At 36.0% G+C, this 25761-nt stretch overlaps 1 protein-coding gene across 1 annotated transcript in view; it reads right to left on the bottom strand.

The window, feature by feature from the left end:
• Positions 1 to 3094: 3094 nt before the first annotated feature.
• Positions 3095 to 25761, bottom strand: part of VAChT (Vesicular acetylcholine transporter) — a 33232-nt gene continuing 10565 nt past the window's right edge. Inside the window, exon 2 of the mRNA XM_028304147.1 lies at positions 3095 to 8538. Within this exon, the coding sequence (XP_028159948.1) occupies positions 6559 to 8400 (1842 nt within the window). The 5' untranslated portion in view covers positions 8401 to 8538 and the 3' untranslated portion in view covers positions 3095 to 6558. The remainder of the gene's footprint in view (positions 8539 to 25761) is intronic.

Genomic DNA, 25761 nt, shown 5'->3' with positions numbered 1-25761 from the left:
TTGTTAAGTATAATATTGATATTTATACTATTTTTGTATAAATATCCGTAATGAAACCGATTTATACTAGAACAGGATTAAATAACACTAAACGAGTGTTCAAACTAGTCTTTATGTTAGTAAAACTACCTAAACTACGATACACATGCCTACAATATGAATATGTATAGTGAATTGTAATAATAGTGATATTGATAATAATATAGTCTTATATTATTCTAATATATCATAATATTTATATGTAATTTCACCAAGCATATTTAAATCTAAATTTCCTTAATATTTTAAATATACCGTTGGTGGAATATAACCGTTATTTTGAATAATCTGTACATTCCTATTATGATAACGGTATTATACCATTTGTTAGATAAATTTAGTTCTGACTCTTGGTTTGTTTGGGTTTTAAACAATTGAATTCCAGACACTAGATATTTCAAATCGATTATGTTTTATTTCATAATTTTTATCACCTGTATAGGTACTTAGTTCGTCATTCGTTATTAGATGTAATCTGATGTATATGGAACTCAACGGATGTGATATAAATCAAATTCCCGTCGATTATATTTCTTTTATTGGGCATGCCACTGAATGCTGCCGTTTGGAAAATATAACACGGCATACCTACATTCGCCCGTTTTTTATTTCGAGTGAGTGTCGTGGAGTAAAGCAACGTTTAGAGCGTATTATTCAAATTCAGAAATTCAATTTAGGCTATTGAAGGTACAAGAAACTTGTACAGACAAAAATATTTTTATCAGTTTCTGGATTTTTTTTTCGTTAAAAATAACAAATTGCACTTGTTCTCCACCAATGTTATATTTTTATCATTAATTAAAATAGAAGTACCTATATGTAACTTTTTTTTTCTCAAACCTGGTGTCAAGACTTGGTCTTAAGTTAATTACCTACGATACAAGATACGAAGCTGATTTAATCACAAAGAAACTAGTGCCTACGTATTTTTATATCGAATGAGGTATTTATTTATGAATAATATACAATAGAAAGCATTGTTCCTATAGAAGATCTACTAAAACCCTAATCAAAGCTAGCTATATATTATCTTACTAAAAAAAACTAGTTGATAATGCTCATCTAATTACATAAGAACAGCTATAATAACTTTGGATGGTAACAAAACGGGTTTCATTCTAAATGAAATAGAAATAAACTAGAGAAAACATGCTAATAGAATACTAAAGTTTTCGAAAATCTAGTGAACATAATGAAGAAATAGTGTTTGCAATATAATTTTATACACACTACGGCTTAATGACTCCATCTATCACTCATATTTTTGTGGGCGTTTGGTTTTTATATTTACACTTCAAATTATCATATAATTTATCGTTATTACTATAATATTGATGTATAATTAAACGAAACAAAGCATTGTTATTGAAGTAAAAAGAAAAAAAATGGCCACATTTTGTCCACTTAAAATGCTTTTAAATCATAAGCAACTTAATGTAAAATTTATTAACCCTACATTTTTACTCTATAAAAAAATAAAAATAAAAGATGTCGTAATTATTTACAATAATTATAATTATTTACAATCCCAACTATAATATTATAAATGCGAAAGTAACTCTGTCTGTCTGTCTGTCTGTCTGTCTGTCTGTCTGTCTGTCTGTCTGTCTGTTACGCTTTCCCGCTTAAACCTCGCAACCGATTTTGATGAAATTTGGCATAGAGATAGTTTGAGTCCCGGGAAAGAACATAGGATAGTTTTTATCCCGGTTTTTGAAACAGGGACGCGCGCGATAAAGTTTTTCTGTGACAGACAAAATTCCACGCGGGCGAAGCCGCGGGCGGAAAGCTAGTAATTAATAAGTAAATACCTCTACTAACTTATATTAAATTGCACATTACACCGAACTGCTTTGATATGAATAGATATGATTACTGTACAAATTATATAACATAATACAAATGTAAACATAAAAATAACTAGGTATTTAAATATTATGACTACATCACTACATACAAAAAAATAACATAATTAATGAAATTAGGATTTTTAAAATTGATATAACTTATTTACTATACTCGTAAAAGGTTGTAGGTACTCTCTATTTAAAAGAAATTTTAAATGACTGGGATTTACTTCATCCAAATTAATATGTTTAGTTAAATATACAACGTATTACATAAAACATAAGTTGTTTTCAAAATGATTATAAGATTTATAACGACGTTCCTAAAGCCAAACACGATAGATAGATAGTCGTAGAGCTAACGGACGGGTATCGATCTAAAAGGGAAATCTAACTGCACTGCAAATTCTTCAGATTCTTCATGCATAGCCATTTAGAGAAATAAGTACGCAAGAGGTATTTTATGGATTAAAACAATTTAGTATTGTTTTTATTACCTTGCAAGTTCTTGTCTGGGATTGACATCGTCGTTTATAACTTAAGAAGAATTCCCAATTTTTATTTGCAGTTAGATTTCTTAGAAAATAATCTTAGATAACCTACATGTAAAAAATTTATAGAGATCATCAATCGGCATTAATGCTCAATGCCCAAGAAAAACCCAGTCGCTCATTCATACACACATACTCAGAATAATATATTTATTATGAACTTGTAAGTAAACATTAAAAGATAAACGAGATTCATTTATCTACGATATGTAATGACTTTTTGATTATAGATAATTATGTCTTTATAGTTTGATTTTTAGGGCTGATAATGCCCCAGTTGTCAATTAAATATACAGGGTCCTTCTAAACTAGCTACATTCCTTTTAATGGGGGCATCTATACGGTACACTGAACAAGTTCACCAAATTTGAGTATGTGTTTTATAATGATTTTACAAAGTTACATTTTCTAACAAAAATAAAAATTCATTTCGTCTTACAATTTGGGNTAGTAGCCCTAGAATAGCTTGTGTGGCGCCCGGTCCGTCGTCAGGCGGCACTCTTGTGTTCGCGGCCAGTGGCCCAACGGCAGCACAAGCGCAATGGCGGCCATTACGTAAGCTCGTGTGCGTGCGGATTTTTGTCAGTGTAGTAGTGAATCAGCTGAACAGGGTGTTGTATTGGGTTGATAAGAAATGAAGTTGTTTCCTTAATTATCTCGGAAACTAGCCTGAATTTTTGGCTCAAACTTTGGGAACGTATTCAGTGTGACGTATACATGCTCCCATTAAACGGAACGTAGCTGATTTAGAAGGACCCTATATAAGATGTATATGGAAATATTCCGTCCGTTACTAAAAAATATCAGAAAATGTATGTAAATCAAAAGAATTACATATAAACTATATTGACCTTATGAAATCTATTACATCATCAATACTTTCACTCTCTGAATATCTATTTCAAAAAGGCGTACATAATAAATATATAATATACTTATATAAATCCAAAATTGTATATCCTTAATACTAATGATATGTATGTGATATATATCGGTTTTGTTATTGCTGATAAGTTATATTATCATACAATAATAATATAATTTAAATATAAACGCACGCACATTAAATTGAATAAGATATAATTCACAACAGAATTCTATGCTGTACATATATTTTGACTTTGTGTTGAGATAAATATAAGTGTAATAAATACTCGTATGTTCTACACTGGCCTGCAAAAGTAAAAAATTCACTTTTAAAATTTCAAATTATTTTGTAACTTATACAAGTTAAACATTTAAAAAAAAGTTTTACTGCAAATTTTATAAGCTTCTTTGAAACTATAGTAAATTATTATACTCTTTTTCAAGTCCTTTTTATTTTTAAACTTCTTTAAATCTATTTAAAAAGTGATTGCATTTTAAAAAATGGAAAAGGCCAGTGTAGGTATATGATCGCATTTCGTCTGACCGTCTACTTAGAAAAAATATGGTTAATATTACACAGAGTATAATTTTATTTATACTTAATACAAACTTCAAAGTCAAGATATACAAAGCAATTGCTACTTAAATATAAGTTTTATATAAACTCTTTTGTGCCAACTACTAATTAATTGAATTTCGGGAGAATTTGACACGAAAATTGACGCTAAACTTACATTTATATTTAAGAGAGATCGCTTGATAACAATTGTGATTTAGTATTAGGATTTATTTTATCCAGACGTTAATATTATTTAGGAATCAATAACCTCTCTATAATAAATGGTTTGGAGTACCAAAATTTGTGCGAGACAACTAAATTTGTGCAGAGGAATTTGACTATACACTATTGTACTTTGCAGGCAAGGTTCTTTCCGAATGGACAACTGAAACGAATACTCGAATCGTAACCCATATGTTTGAATACATAAATGTTATTTCCGCGTAGCAACTGAATTGTATCATAGCACTCTCGTTATACAATAGCATTTACGAACATTATTCACAATAATCACTTTTACTTTATACATTCTTTCAATTGACATATCGGGCTCGTCACTTTATCTTGTACAATTATTTTAGATACTTTTAAATTTCGACTCTGCTGTAATGTCATCTGCAAATCAAATCTATTTGGAGACCTTGCGATGGGATTATGATCTGCGACTAGTATGTTTTATAATGATTATACATATATATTTTTTTATATTATGTAATATAAATATTGTTGTAAAATATACATAAATATCGAAAATATCATTCTGATTTTAAAATTTCCACATATTCTACTACATAGTATAATAAATTAGTTTTTGTTCAAGTGGGGCACTTCAAGACAAAAACTGTGCACCTTAGGTATTTGTATATGTGTTGTTATAATAATAAAATGTAGACTGATGTGATGTCGTCTACGCCTCTATTATCTACATAATATATTGTTTTTATTTAATCGATCAATTTGGAATTTATTTGAATTAATAATTATTGGACATTCTATTAAACTTTTTTAAGCACTTTTTTCCTCATTGTAAATTGAACAAAAATAACAATATTATTGCGATATGTTTTGAATTCCGCGACTTTGTTAAAGATAAAAAGTAATTTCTTGCAGTTTCAATGCCTTAATCCCGTCGCAAGGTTTCGTCTCGTTGCTCTGATGGCTAAACAATTACAGTTTAATTACAAGTACTCGATATTAAACACGACAGAAATATATTACTTAGCTACAGACAATATACTATACAAACTAACATTAGCCTACGTGAATCAAAAGATTCTGATATGTTTCGTTACCTTGGTTGCAACTTTATCACAAGTTGGTTGCTTAGCCTAGACCTACCATTAATTGATATTTTAATTGATATTAAGTCGAATAAGAATTGATTAGAAGCGACATATTAACCTTACACTAATATTGCTGGTATAGCATAGGAAGATAATCTTTATATGTATATCGATTTATCCTATAAATTACGATATATGATCTAAAAATACGATACGATAATCGAGATTCAAAACTGTGCTGCTCAATTGTGTTAACACAGAGATTTTATAAGAATCTTGATACGAATTTCATGATTATTTACAAAAATATGTTTATGACCTTTACTAAATGTCAAAATAATATAACGCAATTATATTTGAAAATTTTGCTGAAACTTTTGCGCTCTAAAATGGTTTCGTGTATAACAAAGAAGTTAACCGTGAGTGCCAAAAGACCACGTAATAAATATAATATCTTAGGCCCTTACACGACTTTGTGCTTTTTATAGCGCTTTAACAACATTTACATCGTGCTTTTGATATATTGCATTTTTAATATTAGTGTCCTTATTATATTTTATCTTAAAGTTAATGTGCAGAGTGAAATTTCAAAATGTGCGTAAGTTGTCGAACCCGAAACTATTAAAAAAAATGAGAACCGCAAACTACTCAAAATACTGATCCATGTAGTTTTAGTATTCACCAATTATCATAATTGTCCTCTAATTGTTTGATTTTTACTTTTTCTTACAGGCTCGGGTTCAGCAATCACGCACACTTGCATAATTCGCTCTGTCTAGTTGTATTGACACTGTGTAAAATTTGACCAACATGATAATTTGAGTGTGAAGTGTGACTTAGCATATTATACTCTTTTTGGGTATGTCTGTGCTTAGATCTCATTTCGTATCTAATTTTACAAAGTGTGAATGCTTTGACTATAATATTAGTATCAATTCTAAAGTCCAATAAATCATTTTGGTCTTTACGTTACTTTGGTTCTTATTATTTTCGGATAAGTTTTCTATACACTAAGAGAAGGCATAATCAACAGTTTGTATTTAGTTACATCCGAACAATACAATATCAACAAGGAAAACAGCGTGGCGGTTGACAAGATGGCGTCTCTCTAGCAATACATTTATTGATTACACCGGAACTATAATCTTAAAGTATTTTGTACGAATGTACATTGAAGCCTTTACTATGGCATAATTAGTATCAAAACGCCATCATGCAAGCGGCCATCGAAATATTCTACAATATCATATATTACAAGCACAGCTAGTTAATAGACATCTAATCAGATACTAAATAACCCGCCGCCGATGGGATGCGGCTCAGTGATCGAAGTAGTACCCAAATATAAGACATTTATAATTACACAACAAGTAAATTCAAAAATATAGACAACAACACTGAATTAGAGCGCTCTAGAAGCCTTGCCGGAAGGGGTTCTTGATGGCAGGCCCGGGGGCGGGCGCCGGGGCGGCGGCCGGGGCGGGCGCGGGCGCCGCCGCCGCCCTGAAGGGGTTGCTGGCCGGAGGCTGCGGCTGCGCCGGCAGCTGCCGCGGCTGGCTGTAACCCTGACTCTGCTGCTGGTAGTCCTGCTGGTGCTGCTGCTGCTGCTCGTACCCCTGCCCGTAGTTCTGATAACCCCCCTGGTACGACTGGTCGTAATTGTACCCCTGCCCGCCCGCGTCCACGTTCGACTCCTCTGTCCCCGCCACTTGACCAGACACATTGGAGTACTCCAAATGATTCTTGTATTCCCCATTCACGGGTCTCTGGTCTTGCAAACTGTACGTCTGGTACTCCTTGTCGGGCGGGTCGGCCATCAAAATGTTGGCTTCGTTCTCGAACGGCTTGAAGTCGTAAATGTGCCTGAGGTACATCAAGACGGGAGCGTAGAGAAGATTGCTGAAGGCTATAAACAGATTCAAGGCGGTGAAACCGATGGCTTCGACCACCTCGCCGGCGATGATGGGCCCCACGGCGTAAGCGAAGGAGTACGATATATCGGCGATGGCGTAGATGCTGCCGTAGACTGACACGTACCGCACGTCCACGAGGTACCCGAGCATCGGCAGCAAGGCGGTGTCGATCAGAGCGATCCCGAAACAAATTCCGCATATAGGTATCATCAACATTTTGTAAGAGTTTGCGAATGGTATTATAAAACAGCAGAGCCCTTCCAACGCCAGACCGCCCGCAGCCATCAGCCACTGCTGTTGAGGGTACTTCCTGGCCATTTTTACTGTAATGATTACGCCGAGAACGTGCGGGAAGAAGGCTGGTAGCCAAATCATGCCAATTTTCCAATTATCTTTGGTAAGGTTGTCTTCCATCCATAATGAGATTGTTGGTTCAAGGAACGCCAATGCGACATTGGACATCATGAGTGCTCCAGCACAAACTGCAATGTATGGGTCCATCAGGAGCTTCCATATAGGTGTTCCGGCAGGCTTCGGCTCTCTCGCCTCCTTCATCTGTGTCTTCAGTGGTTTCATGACCAACAGTAACATAAATCCGTCCAAGAGAGATATCAAAGCGAGAATTAGGAACGGAACTTCTTTGCCTGCGAATTGATATAATGCCCCACCAAAAGGTGGTGCAACGAGACAGCCGAAACTAATGAACGCGAGGGCGATACCAAGAGCCTTAGATCTCTCATTCTCTTCCGTAAACCTGTCAGCGATCATGGCCAGGCCAGAAGTATCGGCGAAAGCGGAGCCGACGCCTTGCAGACTTCTCGCGAAGAACAACATGCCGTAGCTCCGGCCGCAGGCAAATATAGAAGTCGAAAGAAACATTATAATAAGTCCGATCATCATGGGTATGTCATACCCGATGCGGTCGATTAAGGCACCAGAAAAAGGGTTAATCATGAGTTGCACTATCGCTTTTGAAGCGAAGAGAACCCCCGTCGCCGACTCTTGGCCCTCGTGCGAGGCTGGGATGATTTTGGTGGGGATGATGGTCCTGTTGCCCTCCCTGATGGGAGGCAGCTCGACGACGTGGTCGTAGCCGGCCTCGCCCCACGCGCCTATGTACCTGAGGTAGTCGGGGATGATGGGCACGATCACCATGTACAACATGTTGTCCAGGAGTAGCGCTATGGATACTATGACCAGGATGATTTTCCTCTGGGAGCCGGGTTCCTGGATCTTCTCCCATAATACCTCGCGGACCTCCCGCACCTCGAGGTTGACGACGGGGATGACGGTGTTGTCAATCTTCTGCCATACCGTCTGGGGTCCTTCGCCTTCCGCCATCTTGAGTGTGTCTGATTACCGTGTGCTCAGAAATGTCTACGTTGCGTGTGAGCCCGTGATCATGGTCGTGCGCGCGCGGCTCGCCCGCTCACTGAACATTGGCTCCCGCGGCGCGACCCTCGCAAAGGACTTCGGAACCTGACGACAAACAGAAATGATCATTAATATCATTTCCTCGGGGCGCTCTCGCGCGGGGATAAAAGTGTTGTTTCAAAAGGATTTTGAGTCGATCTTTGTTTCTGTTAGTTGACATGGTTCCTCCGTCCGTGCGAATTTAATGAAATCTTCCTTTTTCAAAGACGATTCAGAGTCCTTTTGAACAAAGCACAAACATTAAAATAAATAAAACATATAAAATTTGTAAAATGTTTTCGTACTCTTGCTTTTGAAATAACAGTCCCTAGGTTTTTCTGAAAAACGCTTCATGTAACACAAAAGCGTTGCGAAAATAATAACGCAAACGAATTTATTTTAAAAAGCAAAAAATTACAGTTAAGACTGCTAGTCTATAGCAGAATGATTAGAAATGGTGAAAAAAGAAATTGAAGCGATGAAAGACAAATGTCTTTCTTTCAAAAATCTGGATTGAGTTTTTTGTTCGAGGGGTGTGTTCGTCGGCAAATGCCTTTTCTCGTTAAAACACTACGGTCGGCGGGTAATTGTAACGACTTGTTTAGTCCAAATCCAATTTGTCCGGGACCCCGTCATTATCAACGGAGGGGAATTTCTTGTGCAAGTTTGGGGTTCCCTAATTTCAAATATCGGCTACTACTAAACTTTTTTTGTAGTTGTCAAGTTTCTGAAATTTGTATTTAGTAGAACCACTCAGACTTACCAAGACTTGGTCTAAATTAAATGATTAAATGGTCTTGGTTAAATGATTAAGCCAATTAGTGAACTTAAAAAATAAGCATTATTATAAAGTATGTTTGTTACACCTAAACCTTTCTATTCGGTAATTACATTAACCTTCAAAAGCTTGACATTCGGCCCATACCTAATCAATCTCCATTTGAAAGAGCTTTTCGTGACTAATACCTAAATGTTATTTGTATAATAATAGTGAACCACTTATTGCTTTACCAAACTAAGTATGTAGACTTGGAACTTTAGCCATGAAGTAGGTAAAACTATTTAGTACTTATATTTTATAGTACAGTGTACCTACCATGAGTTTACGTTAGGTGTGCTCGCTAGCGAAAACGTCAAAAATCTCTGTGGAGATTTTGTTTCTTGAAAGTAGCCGCTAGGGGCGCTGCACAATATGTCATACAATTAATGTCATTTTTTTACGCAGTCGCTAGCGAGCACACGTAACGTAAACTCATGGTAAGCACACAGAACCCTCAGTATACCCAACGTCTTGACTTGACCAGGTTTTCGTTCCGTCGTAAGTAAGGGTCTTTCTTTCGGTTTTTTCGGCCGAAATGAGCCTGTCTTTCATCCAATAAGTAATTCGATCGCAGCTCTTAGCAAACGCTGTTTTTGCAAACAGGAGTAGGAGATATTTGTATTTGCGGGTATTCTCTAGGGTAGCATACTCTGCAAGCTATTTATAGTCTTACACTTTTGAACTTGTTTCAAACTGGGTAACAAGAGCTTTAGAACTTAAAACGAACTTTGTAAGATAAGTTACGGACGTGGGTGCTTACTTACTTCTAGTAAGCTATGCTTTCTTTCAAGACTGCAGGTAGGAAGTAGGAAGAGAAACATTGTAACTTTCCAATATCTTTTTGTGTTCTATTTAGAACACTTCGTGACAAACAAAAACTAAGGCTTTCATTTATGTGTATATCTCCTAAGTAATAAGGAAATGGTTACTAAATTAAGCACTCCCCAATACCTTTTCGTGAAAGCTAATCCGACTGCTCCCACAATACGCCAAATCTATTACCCTATAAGCAATCTTTTGAAGCCTTTCAAAACACGGCCTCAATAAACGTTGTTTCGTTGGGAAAATAGCAGAAAATACCTGTTGTCGAGGAAAAAAGCGGAAAATCCTCGTTAAGGCGCCGGCTGAATGCAAAAAAGGAGGAAAGTTCTGTAGGGTTGGAAGCTTAATGAACTTGAAAAAGATACTGAAGTTTTTGTCAAAGGAAATCCTAGAAGCATAACTTAAAACAACTTTCAGGGAAAAAATTATAAATGTCTTCATTTAAATAGGCAATCTAAATATGACCTTTGTTCTAATATCAGAGGTTTTCTTTGTCTTTTTCAGTAATTTATTTAAATATCCTAAACTAAATTGGGCTAGAAAGAAATCTTTGGAGACTATTGTTTTATTTAACGGTTTGTTCAGGTCATAATAGAATTTTCTTTGACGAATTCTGATTATAAATATTTATTTTGGAAATGGAGCTAAAGTTTCTCAATATAAGTATTTTACTGGTGGTTTAATGTATTTGATTTTAATTCAAAGTTGTCTTTACTTAATTAACCTAACTCGCCTCAGTCTATTTCATGTGGTCGCATGACTTTAAAATATTGTTTTAGGTTGATCCAATTTTTATGTTTAGGTTGAACCAATAACTGATAACATACTTTATAATATTGTTTCAGTTGATGTAGAACTAGTAACTGTTAATGTAATGAGGTAGGTATGAATATAAATTAAGTATCCAAGGTAACCCCCGCATCAAAAACACTTCTGGCAAAGTAACATTACTGGCCTCCGTCCATTTTCTACGACCTACTCGAAAAGTTTTGCTGGGCCAAGGATATGAATTCAGGTCACCTTGAACATTTATGTCTTGAGATTTAGACTGATGATAAGTTTCCTAACACAATGGATTAAATAAAAGGTTAATCAAATGGTTAGGCTGAGTTGCACCATTTAACTTTAACTATACTCAACATCAAATAAACCGCACCTTCCGCGACGCGTACTTTAACGATTTTCTTCTGACACAATCATGGTGCCCCAACAATATTGGTGTTATTAGAAAGCTCAATAAATATCCTTAAAGAAAAACATATTTAATTTCTTAATAAATGATTAACATATACCATAAATGTGACTTGAAAAAATACCTCACTTTGGGCCCACCTATGGGATCAATCAATGATAATGATTTCACGTGTCCTCTTTAACAGATGGATAGCGATTAATCCCAACTTAACAGTTTTATAGCCATAAAAGTTGGCTCTAGCGTAACTACCTATTTTTTGAAGAAGTGACTCTGGATCCTTCTAAAGACACATTTTTGGGGTAAAAACCTTTCCTTTAATGAAATGAAGGTTAGAACTAGGCTTTTAAATGGTGCCAATATTGGTGGGATGTGGGGATGCATACGTTTGAAAATGCTTGTCGCGGGAGGTGCGATTTATTTGATGTCGAGTGTATATTAAACGTCAAAAATCTGTCAAACGCCATATAACAACAGTTATAGTTATTGTTACGGTTCAAGTTAGTTGGTGCAACTCAGCGTAAGGTGAATTAATATTCATATTCATTGAATCACTTCGCAATGTTTCAATTTTACCAGTCATTAAACCTTTCGTTCACTAAAGTTCGTAACTAATAAATCAAATGTAACCGTTTTAACCATGAAATCCTGATGATTATTTTCCAGCTAATAATTTCACTTCGGCTTACCTAGATCGTAAGTACATTCTAGGTGACACTAATGACTTTCTATGAACTGTATTGGTTTACTAGAACTGTACCACCATAATCGAATACATCGTGAATGACTATTTGAATATTGTAATTGTTTTTATTGTGTTATAATAGACGAGATTACCAAACCAAAAGTAAATTCAGACACCAAAGGACTGTTTTACAATTATTATTCATTTCTATGTCAGTAGGGTAGGGACATACACATACAGTGAGCTCGATAGTTTTAGTCATAAATGGATAATATTGAGGATGGCAAATTTGATCTGTCAACCTACATCACATTTTAATAGCCCTGCCAATTTATACCTACGTTTAAAACTGTTTGGTTGGGCCTATGTCCAAATTTCTTATCTTCCTTTTCTTCGGTGGCTCCAACTCTCAAAATTATCTAGCTGCATGAGATGGTTTCCCACTAATCTGTTTATCGGATTTGGGGCCAGCACCTTCGCAGGAGCCAAGTGGCCAGTGTTGAGTGTCACGCGAAAAACCTCTATAGAAAATTAAGAAGAAGAAACTCGTTGTCTTGGAACGTCAGTCAAATGTGAAAAGTCCGCTGAATATATTGAAATAATAAAACCGCAAGAAATATCGACGGGTCGACCCTCGAAGCCTGGTCTCCGTCTCCTGATCCGCAGGTTGGTGGTTTCCGTTTTATGCAGCTGTATTTTTGAGTTGTTTGGAGTCACCAGCCGACCCCCGCATCATCTTTCTTCTCCGCATTGANTGGGGCACTGTGAATTAAGCAAAAGAGTTTTAGTAAATCCGTTTCATTAATGGTCAACAACAAGGATCGACCTATCTTTCGCAGTTATTAAATAATCTCTGGGTGTTGCTTAAGATAGTAATTCATGCTTCCAAAATCTTAGAAATTCGCACGAAAATGTAAAATGGCTCTTAAAGACTAGCACGCTTTTAGCGTGAATTCCTAATCAATTATTCCGCAAATACCTATCCAACCTCGGCACTAATGATCCTTCATGAGCAGTGGTCAGTTTAGTACATAAACCAGCTTGGTCAGCAGAAACATGCGCAAATGTAAGAGTCGAGTGCGCAATAATTGGTAGCGTAGAGCTTTCGAACGAACGCCCTTTGTGCGGTGAGTGGATGGGGAATTAGCTTCGGTAATAAAATGTACGTCAATTCGTTCGAGAGTGGCATTATACGAGTAATATTTTCATTTTATGAGCACACTTATTCAAATTATTAACATACGAAATTACAGTCGGTAAATTAGCAAAGCTTTTAGTAAGTCATTCAATAGGATCGGTGAAGCGTGAAGAAAAATTAGATCTAGTTTTTTATGTAGGAGAAATTGTATTAATTCAAATTATTTGTTTTCTATACTTATGCGAATCAAACATTAACAATGTAAAATCATACTGGAAGTTTTCCATTGAGTGAGAACATCAACATGACAAAAAAAATTCGTGGGTACATCAATGTGTTAAAATGAATACACAAAAAGATCGTTCTTAAGTTCATATGTAAAAGTCGTGAAAGCTGCCATAGTAAAATATAACTATGTATTCATATTGTATACGGTTATACGAACATAATGTATACTACTTTTTTACAAAGGTTGCACAACACAGCGGCACTCGTGACTCGTTGCAGTGCAGTGCGCCGCAGCCATTACGTAACCGGCTCGTATCGACCTCGTGCCCGCGGCCGTCGCGGGCCAGATACATATAGTTGTTTCACGGCTACAAAAATAATTTAACCTACTTCCTAAGAAGACATCCTAAAAAAGAAATTGGAAATTACAGCCGGATGTACCGATTATGTAGAGCTATAAGTCGCACTGTATCCATTCAAAACATTTTTGAATACTTACTACGAAAAACAACACAGTATTGCAGTTGGTTTTATCTTTTCTACATGAGTCAAAAACAATTTGTAACTGAAATGAAATCCAACCAATTTACAGACCAAAATGTTGGAAAAGTTATGAAACTCACAATCAATCAGAACTTGCATGCAACGCAAAGGAAGGATTTTCTAACAGCTCCGCCGATTCAGTCCAATTTAAACTTTACTCTGTTAATTTCCGTGTTCATATTCAATGTTAATATAGCATTTAAACTTTACAATAGTCCTCTTTACCGTGTAAGTAGTGTTACATAGCACTGTGCTAACATTATTTTTTATTTGTTTCAGGTAAGTCGGTGTGTTTTCTAATTATATTTTACTTGTCTTTTGGTTACTGTAAATATTGTTCTGATACTTGCTCCCAGAAGAAAGCGCAATAGATTCTCTACAAACATCAGAGAGAAGTAAAAAAGGTAAGTGTTTGTTTTACCAGGTATTATTTTAAAGTGAAAAGAAACTACTTTAACCTATTGGAAAAACTCTTTTTACCATTAATTCGTATTAAAAGAAGTGCAATTCACAATACGAGCATTTTAATAGGCACTTCCTAGTAATCAATCATAGACTTAGGGGCACAAAGAACGCCGCTCGCACACAAAGCGCCCCAGCCCCATCAAATCAAATGATTTTCAGGTACAAGTAGGGTTGCCGACTCATTAACTAGATGTATAAATGTGTATCAAATCATCAAATGAAGGGCCCAATCAGTTAGACATAAATAGTGAACTTACATTATCAAAAATACAATATGTATAGTTTCAATCTTGATGGAAGTATCAAACTATAACCAATCAAGATCGTCACCTTTTGATAACTGCAATTTGAAACCCAAGATACAAGCTATACTGCTTAGTTTGGGTCTCACTGGCAAATATTTAAATAGGTTAGTATCTAGTGCATAGCTCACATTGTTATTTAGTCAAGAATATGTATCTCTTTTAGGAAAATAAATATTCGTTTATTTAAGACTTTTAAACCTTAGTTTAAGTGTAGCTTTGAGATTCGCTTCCAATTACAGCTTTAATCTTTTAGCTTTTTTACTTTAACTCACCAATATCAACAACATATTCAACGCAAAAGTATGGATGCTAATTTTGTTATGTTTATCACATAACTGAATAATTTATTCATGATAATTTCGCATAAACATTAATTCGCATGTTATATTCACAACCCTGGTATATTATTTCCAGCAAAAGACGAGTCATTATGAATAATGGAGTAATCTAGAACAACAGCGAAACGGCACAAAGGTGGAGTACTCAAAAATTAAACGCTGAACAATCGCGTTACCGTTGCCCGCGGCCATTAAGCCTGCTTCTTTATTCCGTTTCTTGTGCCTTCCCTTTGAGTATGTGGGTACAGAAAAAGCCTTTTCAAGAGATATTCTTAAACATTTATTGCCCATTTTTTCTCGTTATACCTTCCTCTCAAGCGATACACAATGCCTAAAAACTGTTTAAAAAAGCTAAAAAAACAGTAAAAACGCACCTACTAAGCTTACAGTTACAGCACTTAACTTTTACGTTGACTACGAAACTTATTCGTAGCATGCTACGACGCGTCTACGGGCTATCGTAGCGAGATTCGTAGTTCAATCAATATATTTATTTGATACAGGTTACGAGATCCTACTCATATATCAACGTCAATAGTTTCATTATTAGTTGAGTTACTAGTATAGTATCGTAAATAAAAATCTATCATACCTATTTATCATGATCATAGGATAGGATACCACACAAATCAACACAGAAAAAATAACTTCTAGTAATAAATTGTTTGTAACAGCTGCTTCAATAATAATCACGTTATCATAATAACACGACATGAAGGTTACTAAACAAAACAATGTATTCGGGAAATTGCATGTACATAAGTACTTGTATTCACATTAATTTTACACTAAAGTCTGGTAGAGCTTTCGCGTGTGAACTTACCAAAGCTCTACATCGCCTGCTCTGCCTTATTTATGGTTTTCAACACGGAAGTGCCGGCCTTGCGACACAAACATGCTATAGTTCATTCAAAACTTTTTGTGGAGCTGGAAATAGAAAGTAATTTGCAAAACCCCGATGCATGCATAATTTTCTCGCTATTACTAATAATTGTATGAATTATTACCGTATCCCTCGACCCGACTAGATTGCCTTTATGAAACAATGTTATAAACCTAAAACTTGCAACGGTTTTAAAAACAACTCCTCACCTCTCAAATGACCTAAATTGTCATAACGATCCCCGAGTCTAGGTAGGGCAAAATTAAATTGGGAACGTGTAAAAGTGACCGCGGCGATCGATGAAAGATGCCTAGACGTGATACGAGAACGAAATCGCCAAAGATGTCTGTCTGCTAAAGATCTAATACCCCACTCATATACCGTTGGTACGAACGAACCGATTTGCTTTGATGTTTATTATGCGGACTGCACGGAAATGGACTCTATTTTTATCTCTCATAATCTAATAATAATAACCTGGGTGTCTTTAAAACGTAAGTATAGGTATAGGATAGGCATCCAACCAAAAACATTTTCATATAAAATGTTGCCAAGACGAGACTATTGGCTCCGTGCACGATTACAGCGCCAACTAGCGTCCACAACTTTGTGGGCTCTGTCACATTGACATTTAGGTCGTATATTTGTGAAAAAATATCGAAATGAAAAAATAACAAATATTTTCAACTATAGTCTATCCAANGATTGTGAAAATAAACAAATCGGCTAAATTGTGTTAAATTTTCATGGTGCTCAATAGCAAAAAGGTTCAGCTACTTACATTATTTTCTTTTATTACATTGTGCGTTTCCTGTAATGTAATCTAAGCTCCCCTCCCTTAGACTAAAATTAGACAAGTGACAAAACGTAGCAGTTGAAACATTAACAGAACAAAGCTAGGGATGACCCACGCCTTCATTCCAGAACCAATAAAATAACTGAAAGTCAGAAACTTTCAGTTATTTTATTGTCTCTATTGTTAACTATCTCAGTGGTTGAGTACACGTATAATAGCTGTGAGGTAGAAGTTACGGGACTATTCCCACCTCTCCTTTTCACCGCTGCATCTCCTGTGTAGCTAGCACCTAGACTAGTTGATTTAAAGCCAAGGTATATCAGTTTTTAGGTAATGACTTAGTGCATCTAAAAATGTAAAACTTTCTTGTTTTTTGTAACATTGAAAAATCTAAAAAGAAGCATCATTTTTTTACGTTCAAGTGTTTCTAAGAAATTTAAATGGAAGCTTTTGATGACAACGTATTGCTTACTTTTTCAGCTGTCGAACGAATCACTTTTATACTCATAGGTCCTGTACATCGGTAGATTTGGTAAATAAATGAATCCATCCGGACTCAGAAACTAAAAAAATTAAAATAGCTGTAATTTTTTAATACTGGATTTGTCGATTAAATTGATCATATTACTGCGCCCTAACGGGTCGGACACTGGTGACCAGACACACTGTACAATTATTATAATTTTAGCCTATCTCGTGAGCTAGGTGTCAATAATTAGGGTGATTTACTAACTAACCAGTCGCATACGAACAACAGCAGTGAGATTCAAACAAGTTTGATCCATGATGCCGCACGACTATTGTGTGAGCCCACCCGTAACCCAAGCTTATTTAGCTTAACACAAGGGGCTGGACGGGACTATTAGTAATTTGTGCAATACAAAGTGCTTATAATCTTTAAAAAAATCTTTTTATTGCTGTATTTAACCTTCCTTTCGTATACTAATTTATGCGTCAGTGTCAAGTCTGCGATTTTTATTCTTTGAAATTTTCGTAAAATGGCTGCCGCCGCGGTGACGCCTTGTAATTAACAAATTAAAATTAAATTAGTGTTTTAAAGTGCATAAATGTACAACTTAATGGTAAAAAGTCATTCCTTGATTTTTACTTAATATGTATCTGGAGTTATTTGAACAGTATTTTCGTCTATAGGATGGCATATTTCAAAAAACAAAACTGCACTCAAGCGTGTTGTCACAGCAACCGCTGAGCACATACTAATTGTATTTCGGTCCGTGGACCTATTTACATGCCAGAAACAGTCTAGTTGACATGTCTTCTCTAGTACGTAGTACATTATAACTCAATGCTTCTCCGCAATTTATTCCTGGTGTGGCTATTTACACGCCACATCACTGTTAATCAGAAGTTTCTATAGAATTTCGATAATTGACCTCAATTTTGTATTAAGAGCCATTTCACAAAAATATTCCGCGCGAATTTAGGTAAAAGCTGTCAACGCAACGTCAAAAGAGTAAAAAGAACGCTGAAATGGACAAAAAAATCTTGAGCCGTGACCGTATTAAGACTTGATTTAAGTTATTAATTTTAAGGTAGAATGAGGTATTCAAAATTGATTAATTAATTTAAATTTTTAAANAAACTGCACTCAAGCGTGTTGTCACAGCAACCGCTGAGCACATACTAATTGTATTTCGGTCCGTGGACCTATTTACATGCCAGAAACAGTCTAGTTGACATGTCTTCTCTAGTACGTAGTACATTATAACTCAATGGCGAATATGGCACGCCCGGTCAAAAAGTTACCAGGCCTCATGTAGATCCAAGCTTCTAACTCTAAAAGCCCTAACTTCACAAATTCTGTACCTTAGTCAAAAAAATATGTAAGTTCGCCGTATCGCTGCCGTCATATGAGCATGGTGAAAAATGTATTCATTGCTCTTCTGTTAACAGTACTTCTTGTAGTTATGTACACAACCTAATACAATCTCAGCCGTGACTAACTTGGTAGTCGTATTCCTTTATCAACAATGATCAAATTAGCCCTCAGTATAGGTAAACAAATATAATTCTACCAATACATCTTCCTGTGATATTTATCTAAGTAGTAATTCAAATAACGGCCCGGGCCCCGCGGCCCCCGGGGCCCCCGGAGCGCTGCGGATTATACGGAGGTAAACATCGCATCAAAACGAAATGAAATTGCTATTTCTAAGCACACACGCAGGAAGTATTGCTCATTTGACTAAAATGCTATTATGAATTTCTGAAATAATATTTTTTCTTTGGTTCAGTTACGCAGATTTCTAATTTTATTATTCCTTTTTCCAAAGAATTGTAATAAGCATGGCTATAAAAGCATACGATTCTTATTCCGACCGATAAAAGACAAATACTGGTCGCAATCCAATGAATTTATTACGTTTACGTTCTGCTCTATAACACCACCAAAATGCATCATAATTCACTGCACTACTTCCGAATCATACTTTCACTGAACTAAAAAAAGCCTACCATTTAAATGTTAATTCTATTTATCCTTTTACTCGTAATTTGCATTTCGCTAATATGAGGAAAAATTACTTTTAGATCAATTACTTATTTATTCAAGATACTAATTTATACATTTCCAACATTATAACACCTTAAAGTTAGTACTTCTTGCTTTGAATGCTCCAATCGAACTGCCTGTCCGGCGGCATGCCCGCGATAAGGCAACTTCCCCTTCCATTCGTCAAAGTCAACCGGCTCGAAACGACTTATCGACAGCATGCCCCGGAAGTAGTCAAAATCAATACTTAAATAACAATTTATTTCTAAATTACTAAACTGTATACAATAAAAATTCTAAAATAATTACATTAAATAATAAACATGAAATATGTAATTGAATATAATACAGAATAAATTCTGAAACCATTATAATATCTGCAACAATGTCCAGGAAGTAATCAAGTAAAGTATTTAATTTTATTAATGGGTTTTTAAATTCTACCAAAATTATTACAATAACTATCTATAAGCAACTAATAATCGTATAAAATACAATATTAATTCTAAAATCATTACACTAACAACACCATTTGTGCAGCCGAAATGCCCTGCGGGTGTGCAGTCGGCGTTTTCAAAGACAGGTGAGGGCAAGTTAATTTCACTGAGGGTGTGCCCCCAGGGGAGGGGGGAACTGGCTGACCTATCAACTAGATGATCTATTTTCGGCTGTAACCCGATAGGCTTAAGGCCTAAAATAAAGTGGCGAGGGACTAGACAGGGGAAAGCGCGCCAGGTACTGAATTTTTTACGAGCTTTTCCGAAAAGCTTTTTGCGAGAGCTTTGTCTGGCGAAAGTGTTGCGCACTGTGTCTGCTCACGCGTGCTGGAAATTGGTTTTTAGATTGCATTAGACGGGCAAGTGTGATGCGAGTAAAAAGATAACACTTAAAGTTGTAACCCCTGGAGAATTACGTAGGTAACGTAACAAAGCACTTATTACTCATGAAGTAATGGGATACTTTTTAGGGATTCTCGCATTATTCTAATTTAATATTTTCATCAAACGCTTGGGGAGTTTATGTTTCATTCGTCGGGTATGGTTTTGGACTTAAATTGTCTGTCTGTTCTACCAACGCACTTTTGTCATACTCAATTCGTAATGTTATTTGATAAAAAACACAGAGAAATCGTTCAAGTTTTCATAACAATTTTTGTTCAATTCGAACCCATCAAATCAATCACACACGACTAGCGACTGTTCAAAACAATCAAAGTACAATTACTGCCACAAAAACAGTTTAATATCGAGTATTAATATGGCGGAACAATCGCGAGGTGAGCGGGGCGATCAAAGCGGGCCCTTTATGCCCCGCGGGGCGCTTGCGCACCCATGGGGTGCTTTGTACCCCAGCAATGGATTGTCAGCCACAGAATTCACTACCGAGACTTTGTTTCGGGAAACAATAGTGAATGGTTTGTACGTTTACAATGTTTATTGAGGCAGGTTGTTACAAAATAATTAAGATTAGATTGCTAATCTCGGGGTTTCCTCTTTATATTAAAGAAATTAATTACTTAGAACTTTTTAAATGTATTACAAGCCGATTGAGTACCATGAGAACCTAACAAAAGCTTGATAAAGATATTGAAAAAGAAACATTTAGGTATGAGGTTAAAAAACTCAGTCACTTTTGTCATAAGAATGTGATGACAAAAGTGACAGAGTTTTTTGCGTTTTTTCTTCACAACTGGTCCACTTATTGTCCCAAGCAATAGTGGTAGAGTTATACTGGAAAGCCTTTTTTTGCAGATTTTTCTCATAACACTTGTACAAATAATCCCAGATTCTATAAAGTACCACTCGTGGTCTAAACTGAATAAATATTTTTTTTTTATTTTGATTTACCAAGACAAACTGCCGGTTGACATTTTAATAGGTAGCTGGCATTCAGTAGTTAGCGCAGCTTACTACATGCACATAAAAACCCGCATTGCACAAAGTCCTCAAGCAGAGACAAAGGTCGCGGGTGAAGTGGTCGTGCCCTATCACAGGCGGCTTCAACTTCAACTAGCTGCACCAGTTGAGTGCTGGCCGCGTGCGAGCGGGACGGCCTGATGTGCGAGCGAGAGCATGACGCTTGAGCACGAGTTGACGCTCAAGTGGTTATTGTATTGTGCTCGTTATTTGAAGTGGACGTTTTTATTGTCCTATTGATGTGTTATGAAAATCGCAGCGCCTATTTTATGATGGTTGTGTTGTTATTTTTTAAATCTTTATTTTAGGGGTACGTATAGTCGCATCCCTAGTCATTAGATTTGAAGTACAATTAGGTACATTATGTCTTTTAGCTCATTTCATTGAGATGTATTAAGACGTATATCGTTACGACTTATGAGCGTAACACCATGGGTCTTTTTGGTGCTCAAAAAGTTCTAAAAGCGATTTCGTGATAAAAAATAACGCATGAAGTAAAAAATTATATGAATATTTAAGATTTCAGAAATGGCTCAACCAACATTATTCACGATTCCAAAGCACCTCATCAAGCTGGAAATTGATACAAAACAGAAACTGGGCCAAGGAAGCGTTGCAAATTAAACTTTTAAATTAACTTTTATTGCGCTTCTTTATGTGCGGCGTGGAGCTTTGCAGAAACAGACGCGGAAAACGAATCTAATTTCATAATTTTCGCTTTATAATAAGAAAAGAAAACAAGCCGCTTGCTGGATACGACTTTTTTTGAATTCATAAATCAGCGTAATGGATATTAGAACTTAAGTAAGACGGTTAAGATTGAAAATCGTTTGAGGTATCGGTTTGTTCGGAAGGGGAGAGCGGGCAAAACTGGATTATATCGCGCGAGCCCCCAGGGAGCGGGCTCAGCCGGCCCCACGCCGGGGCTGCGGAAAGTTGACATAACTTGAAGAGTAATCTCGTTTGGGTTTTAGGTTAGTGTGACGCCTGGAGGTTTTAGGGTTGGAATATTGAAGATTGGAATCGATTTGGCTTTTTTACGTTCGGTTGGATTGTCGTAGGTTTCTTGCCACTTCCTTTTTGAAATAAATGTTTCAATTCCGAAGAATATTAACGCTTCGACTGATTTGATACCCAAAGTAAAAATATATAAAGGTGTTAATTGAATTCAAGCTCAGAGCACAAAAGTACATAATCTTCCGAATGATCAAATAATGAAGTCATACCCACGGTATATTATAAATCAACGTAAGTACTTGTAGCTAGATGCCTGCGTTGTTGGGCTTGTTCATTTTAAACTCTAAATAGGACTTTGAAATACTTCGCGAACTAATTCCATAGTTGCAAAACAATTTGCATGAATAAATCAATGGAGCCCGAGCAATCAGCAACTTTTGAACAAACAAGTGACTGTCGTTGTTCTGGACTTTGTAACTTATTTAACTTCCAGATTTACTTGAAGCGTAACAAAACAACAAAATGGCGTACATGGTTTTGTTTGATTTATTATTTTGTTAATTATAATTGTCAATTTATCCCAATTAACTTACTAGTTAGCAATGTTGCTCTCGTTTGAAAAGTTAAGATAAAATACTTTTATTCCCATGAATCAAAGTCAAACTAGCTAGAATCCACTTCTTGCATAAATAAAAATACCTATAAAGAACTATAACATAAAACTAATAAAGTTTCAAACTTTTATTTTAAATTACTTAGCTTCGTATCCCCGTTGAAATACAACACAACTGAAAATTCGAGATTGTTATAAAGTTATGTTATGTTATGTTAACAAGGAAAGTTTTTCAAAGTATCGTCATGATTATGACAAAAATAGAACTTTTAAATCTAAGTATAACAAAGTAGTACATTTAGTATCTAAATATATCCTGAAATATAAATCCTACTTTCCTTTTACATTTGAATCGCAAAAAAGTAAAACTTTTCAGTCAAACGCCGACGACTTCAAAAGTGGACTTTATTGAATTTTCCGTCTGTCCCGTGTCCGTTATCCCCCAGTGCCCTCGGCTCCTGCGCCCAACCCTTCGCAGGGTTCCGTATTTATACTTGTTTCGGGCCGTATGCAAATACGCGGGGCTCCCGAGACTTGTTCCGCCCTGGTTCGACACGAAAATAAACTCAGTTTCATGAATAAGTTAGGAACCTTGTGGAAATTTACGTTGAGTCATAGTTATGTCATATTATTATTCTGAACTGCAACTTGATGCAGTATTTCATTATGATAAACATGGATTTACCTCAGTGAAATGTCTGGAAAAGTTGTGGAAAACTTATACAGAGAAGCTCTGTCCTCTACACAATGCAATTTTTTTCTTTATACGGTTTCGTAACTGGTTAAATACTGTTATTTATTTCATTATTGTCCATCGTCAATAATGCGTTTTGTTTTCCAAATTCATTTTCTATTAGAAGTGAATTTTCGGGTGGTTATAGATTTCAAATAGATTTTGCAGGTGGTCACTCCAATATTAACCACATTGGAGTGACCACCTGCAAAATCTCACATTCCGCCAAAAATAACTCCTATTCGTATGTAATCGAAGTTATCAATCATCAGGTCCCTAAACAACGCGACAATTCTGCCTAATTAGCCGGTGCAAAAATAGAGGTCTATTTCTGCCCGCTCTCCCCTCGCCCACCTGCTCGTTAAATTCGCGCGCTCCGCGGAACAGGACACCCGTAATTGCTTCCCTCCCCTCATAGTGTAGGAGGACCACGTGATATCGGTAAACGAGATTTGTGATTTTAGGAATTTCTTTAATGATCATTTGTCATTAATAAAAAATACAATGTATGACCCGTATGACGCATCAATCAATGACCTTGTAATATAATGAACACTGGTGACACCTTTTAAAGCGTTAACGTTAAGTTAAAGTTTACTAAAATGTTGTTTTAAAGTTTGTGCTGGACGCATTCAAAAATCAAATCTGAATCTAGCATGTAAAATATGCTGAAAAGCATCTGAAAAGAGTCTCAGGACTGATTGATTTAAAATTGAAACTGTTTCTTCCATTTTTAAGAATGAATGGGTTCTGAAATTAATTAATATTTGGTAGGGTGCAAATGCTAATGTGCAAGTCTGGTAAATCTTCAAAAATGTGGTTGCCCTGATCATCAGAGAACCGTGGAAATAAAGCCATCGTTGCGTTCAGGAAAATTCTACCAGTGAGGTTCTTCTCCGAGACAATCTGCACCTTCTGCCATTGTTTCAAAGCTCATATTAAAAACGGTTACTTCTGCGAACAATGTGTGTGAATTTCAACTTTGTGCGGTCGAAATAGCGGTGTTACGATAAGCGTATTAAAATTGTTTTCGCGAGTGAGATACTGCCAATGATTGGTGGGAACTGCTTTTGCGGCTTTAGACTTTCTGCGGTGGTGATAAGAGCAAGGTAGAATGTAAAATAAAGTTGTATTCTAAATGAGATGTTTCCACACTTGGGGTTGGGGTTGGGGATGTGTAGTTTGCTCAAGTTACGATATTGGTGTTGTAAGACAACGCTGCGGCGGCAAACTTTTGTCTTAGTTAATGGCATCTTTTTCCTCCTTTGGCTTTCAGAGTTTTTCCGCTAAAAGTAGGGGCCTAATGCGAAATAATGAGGATGGAAAAAATTGTTGGCTTATATTTTCTTACGCACCTGCCTCTAGGGTGATTTTTATTATAGATTAAATTAATTTAAAAACTTCTTAATCTTATGGGCTGTAACAACTGACATCACATGTGCTTGATCATTTTCCTAAATACAACACTCCTGGGTCAAATAAAGCATATCCATTCTATTCTACTTCGATCACTTGAAATTGTAAATTGAGGGCAAGGCAATACAAATTTACAGCCACTGCAGGGTTGTAAACAGACAGACGGTCGCGTGGATTGGCATCGTAAAGAATAGCTGGGGTGCTTGGGGTGCACCCGACCTCGTCAGGGTGTTCCGAGCCCGCGGGCAGTCGGGGGTTAGCCTTGCGGTAGTGCTGGCACTTTACACGCTTCTGATCGAGTGGAAAGATTTGAAAATAAATCCTTTTTATTAAATAAAATATTCGCCATTTTTTTACTATGAGCATTGAGCAATACTTAATATTTTATAACGCGAATAACTAGGGACTGGAAATCATTGTCTGCTGCTGTCTTTCCCGAAAACTATATTCGGGACTCCTCAAGGTGAGAGTGAATAGGCATAGATTATACAGTGTGTCCGGGCATGTAGTGATAAAACTTATAGGGCGTAATCTATAGACAATTTTATCGATGAAAATACTTCAAATTTGGGTCTTGACCTATTTCTCCCAAAATTACAAGGATTTAAGTTTTTAATTTTTAGTTTTCACCTCTTCCTTCAAAAACAAGTGAAAGTGTGGGTAACTTAACACTAATAAGCAAATATTTTATATCATGCGGTAGCCCATAAAGTTATGTATTAGTAAAAGTAGAAAACGTGGTTTAGGTTGTGTGATTCTTTTGGCAGTGCATTTTCGCATGTTAGCAGCGCTATGGAACCGGCTGGGAAGGGGTATCTTTGTTCAACAATTACGTCGAAACTAATAGACGTAGACTAATAAATTTACATTCGTTTTGTAGAATAGCTCAAATACTAATAATACTATGCAAATAAAACATACTTTAAC

This window comes from Ostrinia furnacalis, unplaced genomic scaffold (genome assembly GCF_004193835.3).
Source record: "Ostrinia furnacalis isolate ACB-3 unplaced genomic scaffold, ASM419383v2 OfSCF0140, whole genome shotgun sequence".
Lineage (NCBI taxonomy): Eukaryota > Metazoa > Arthropoda > Insecta > Lepidoptera > Crambidae > Ostrinia > Ostrinia furnacalis.
Note: the sequence above shows the minus strand (reverse complement) of the source record. Positions and strands in the feature narration are given on the sequence as shown.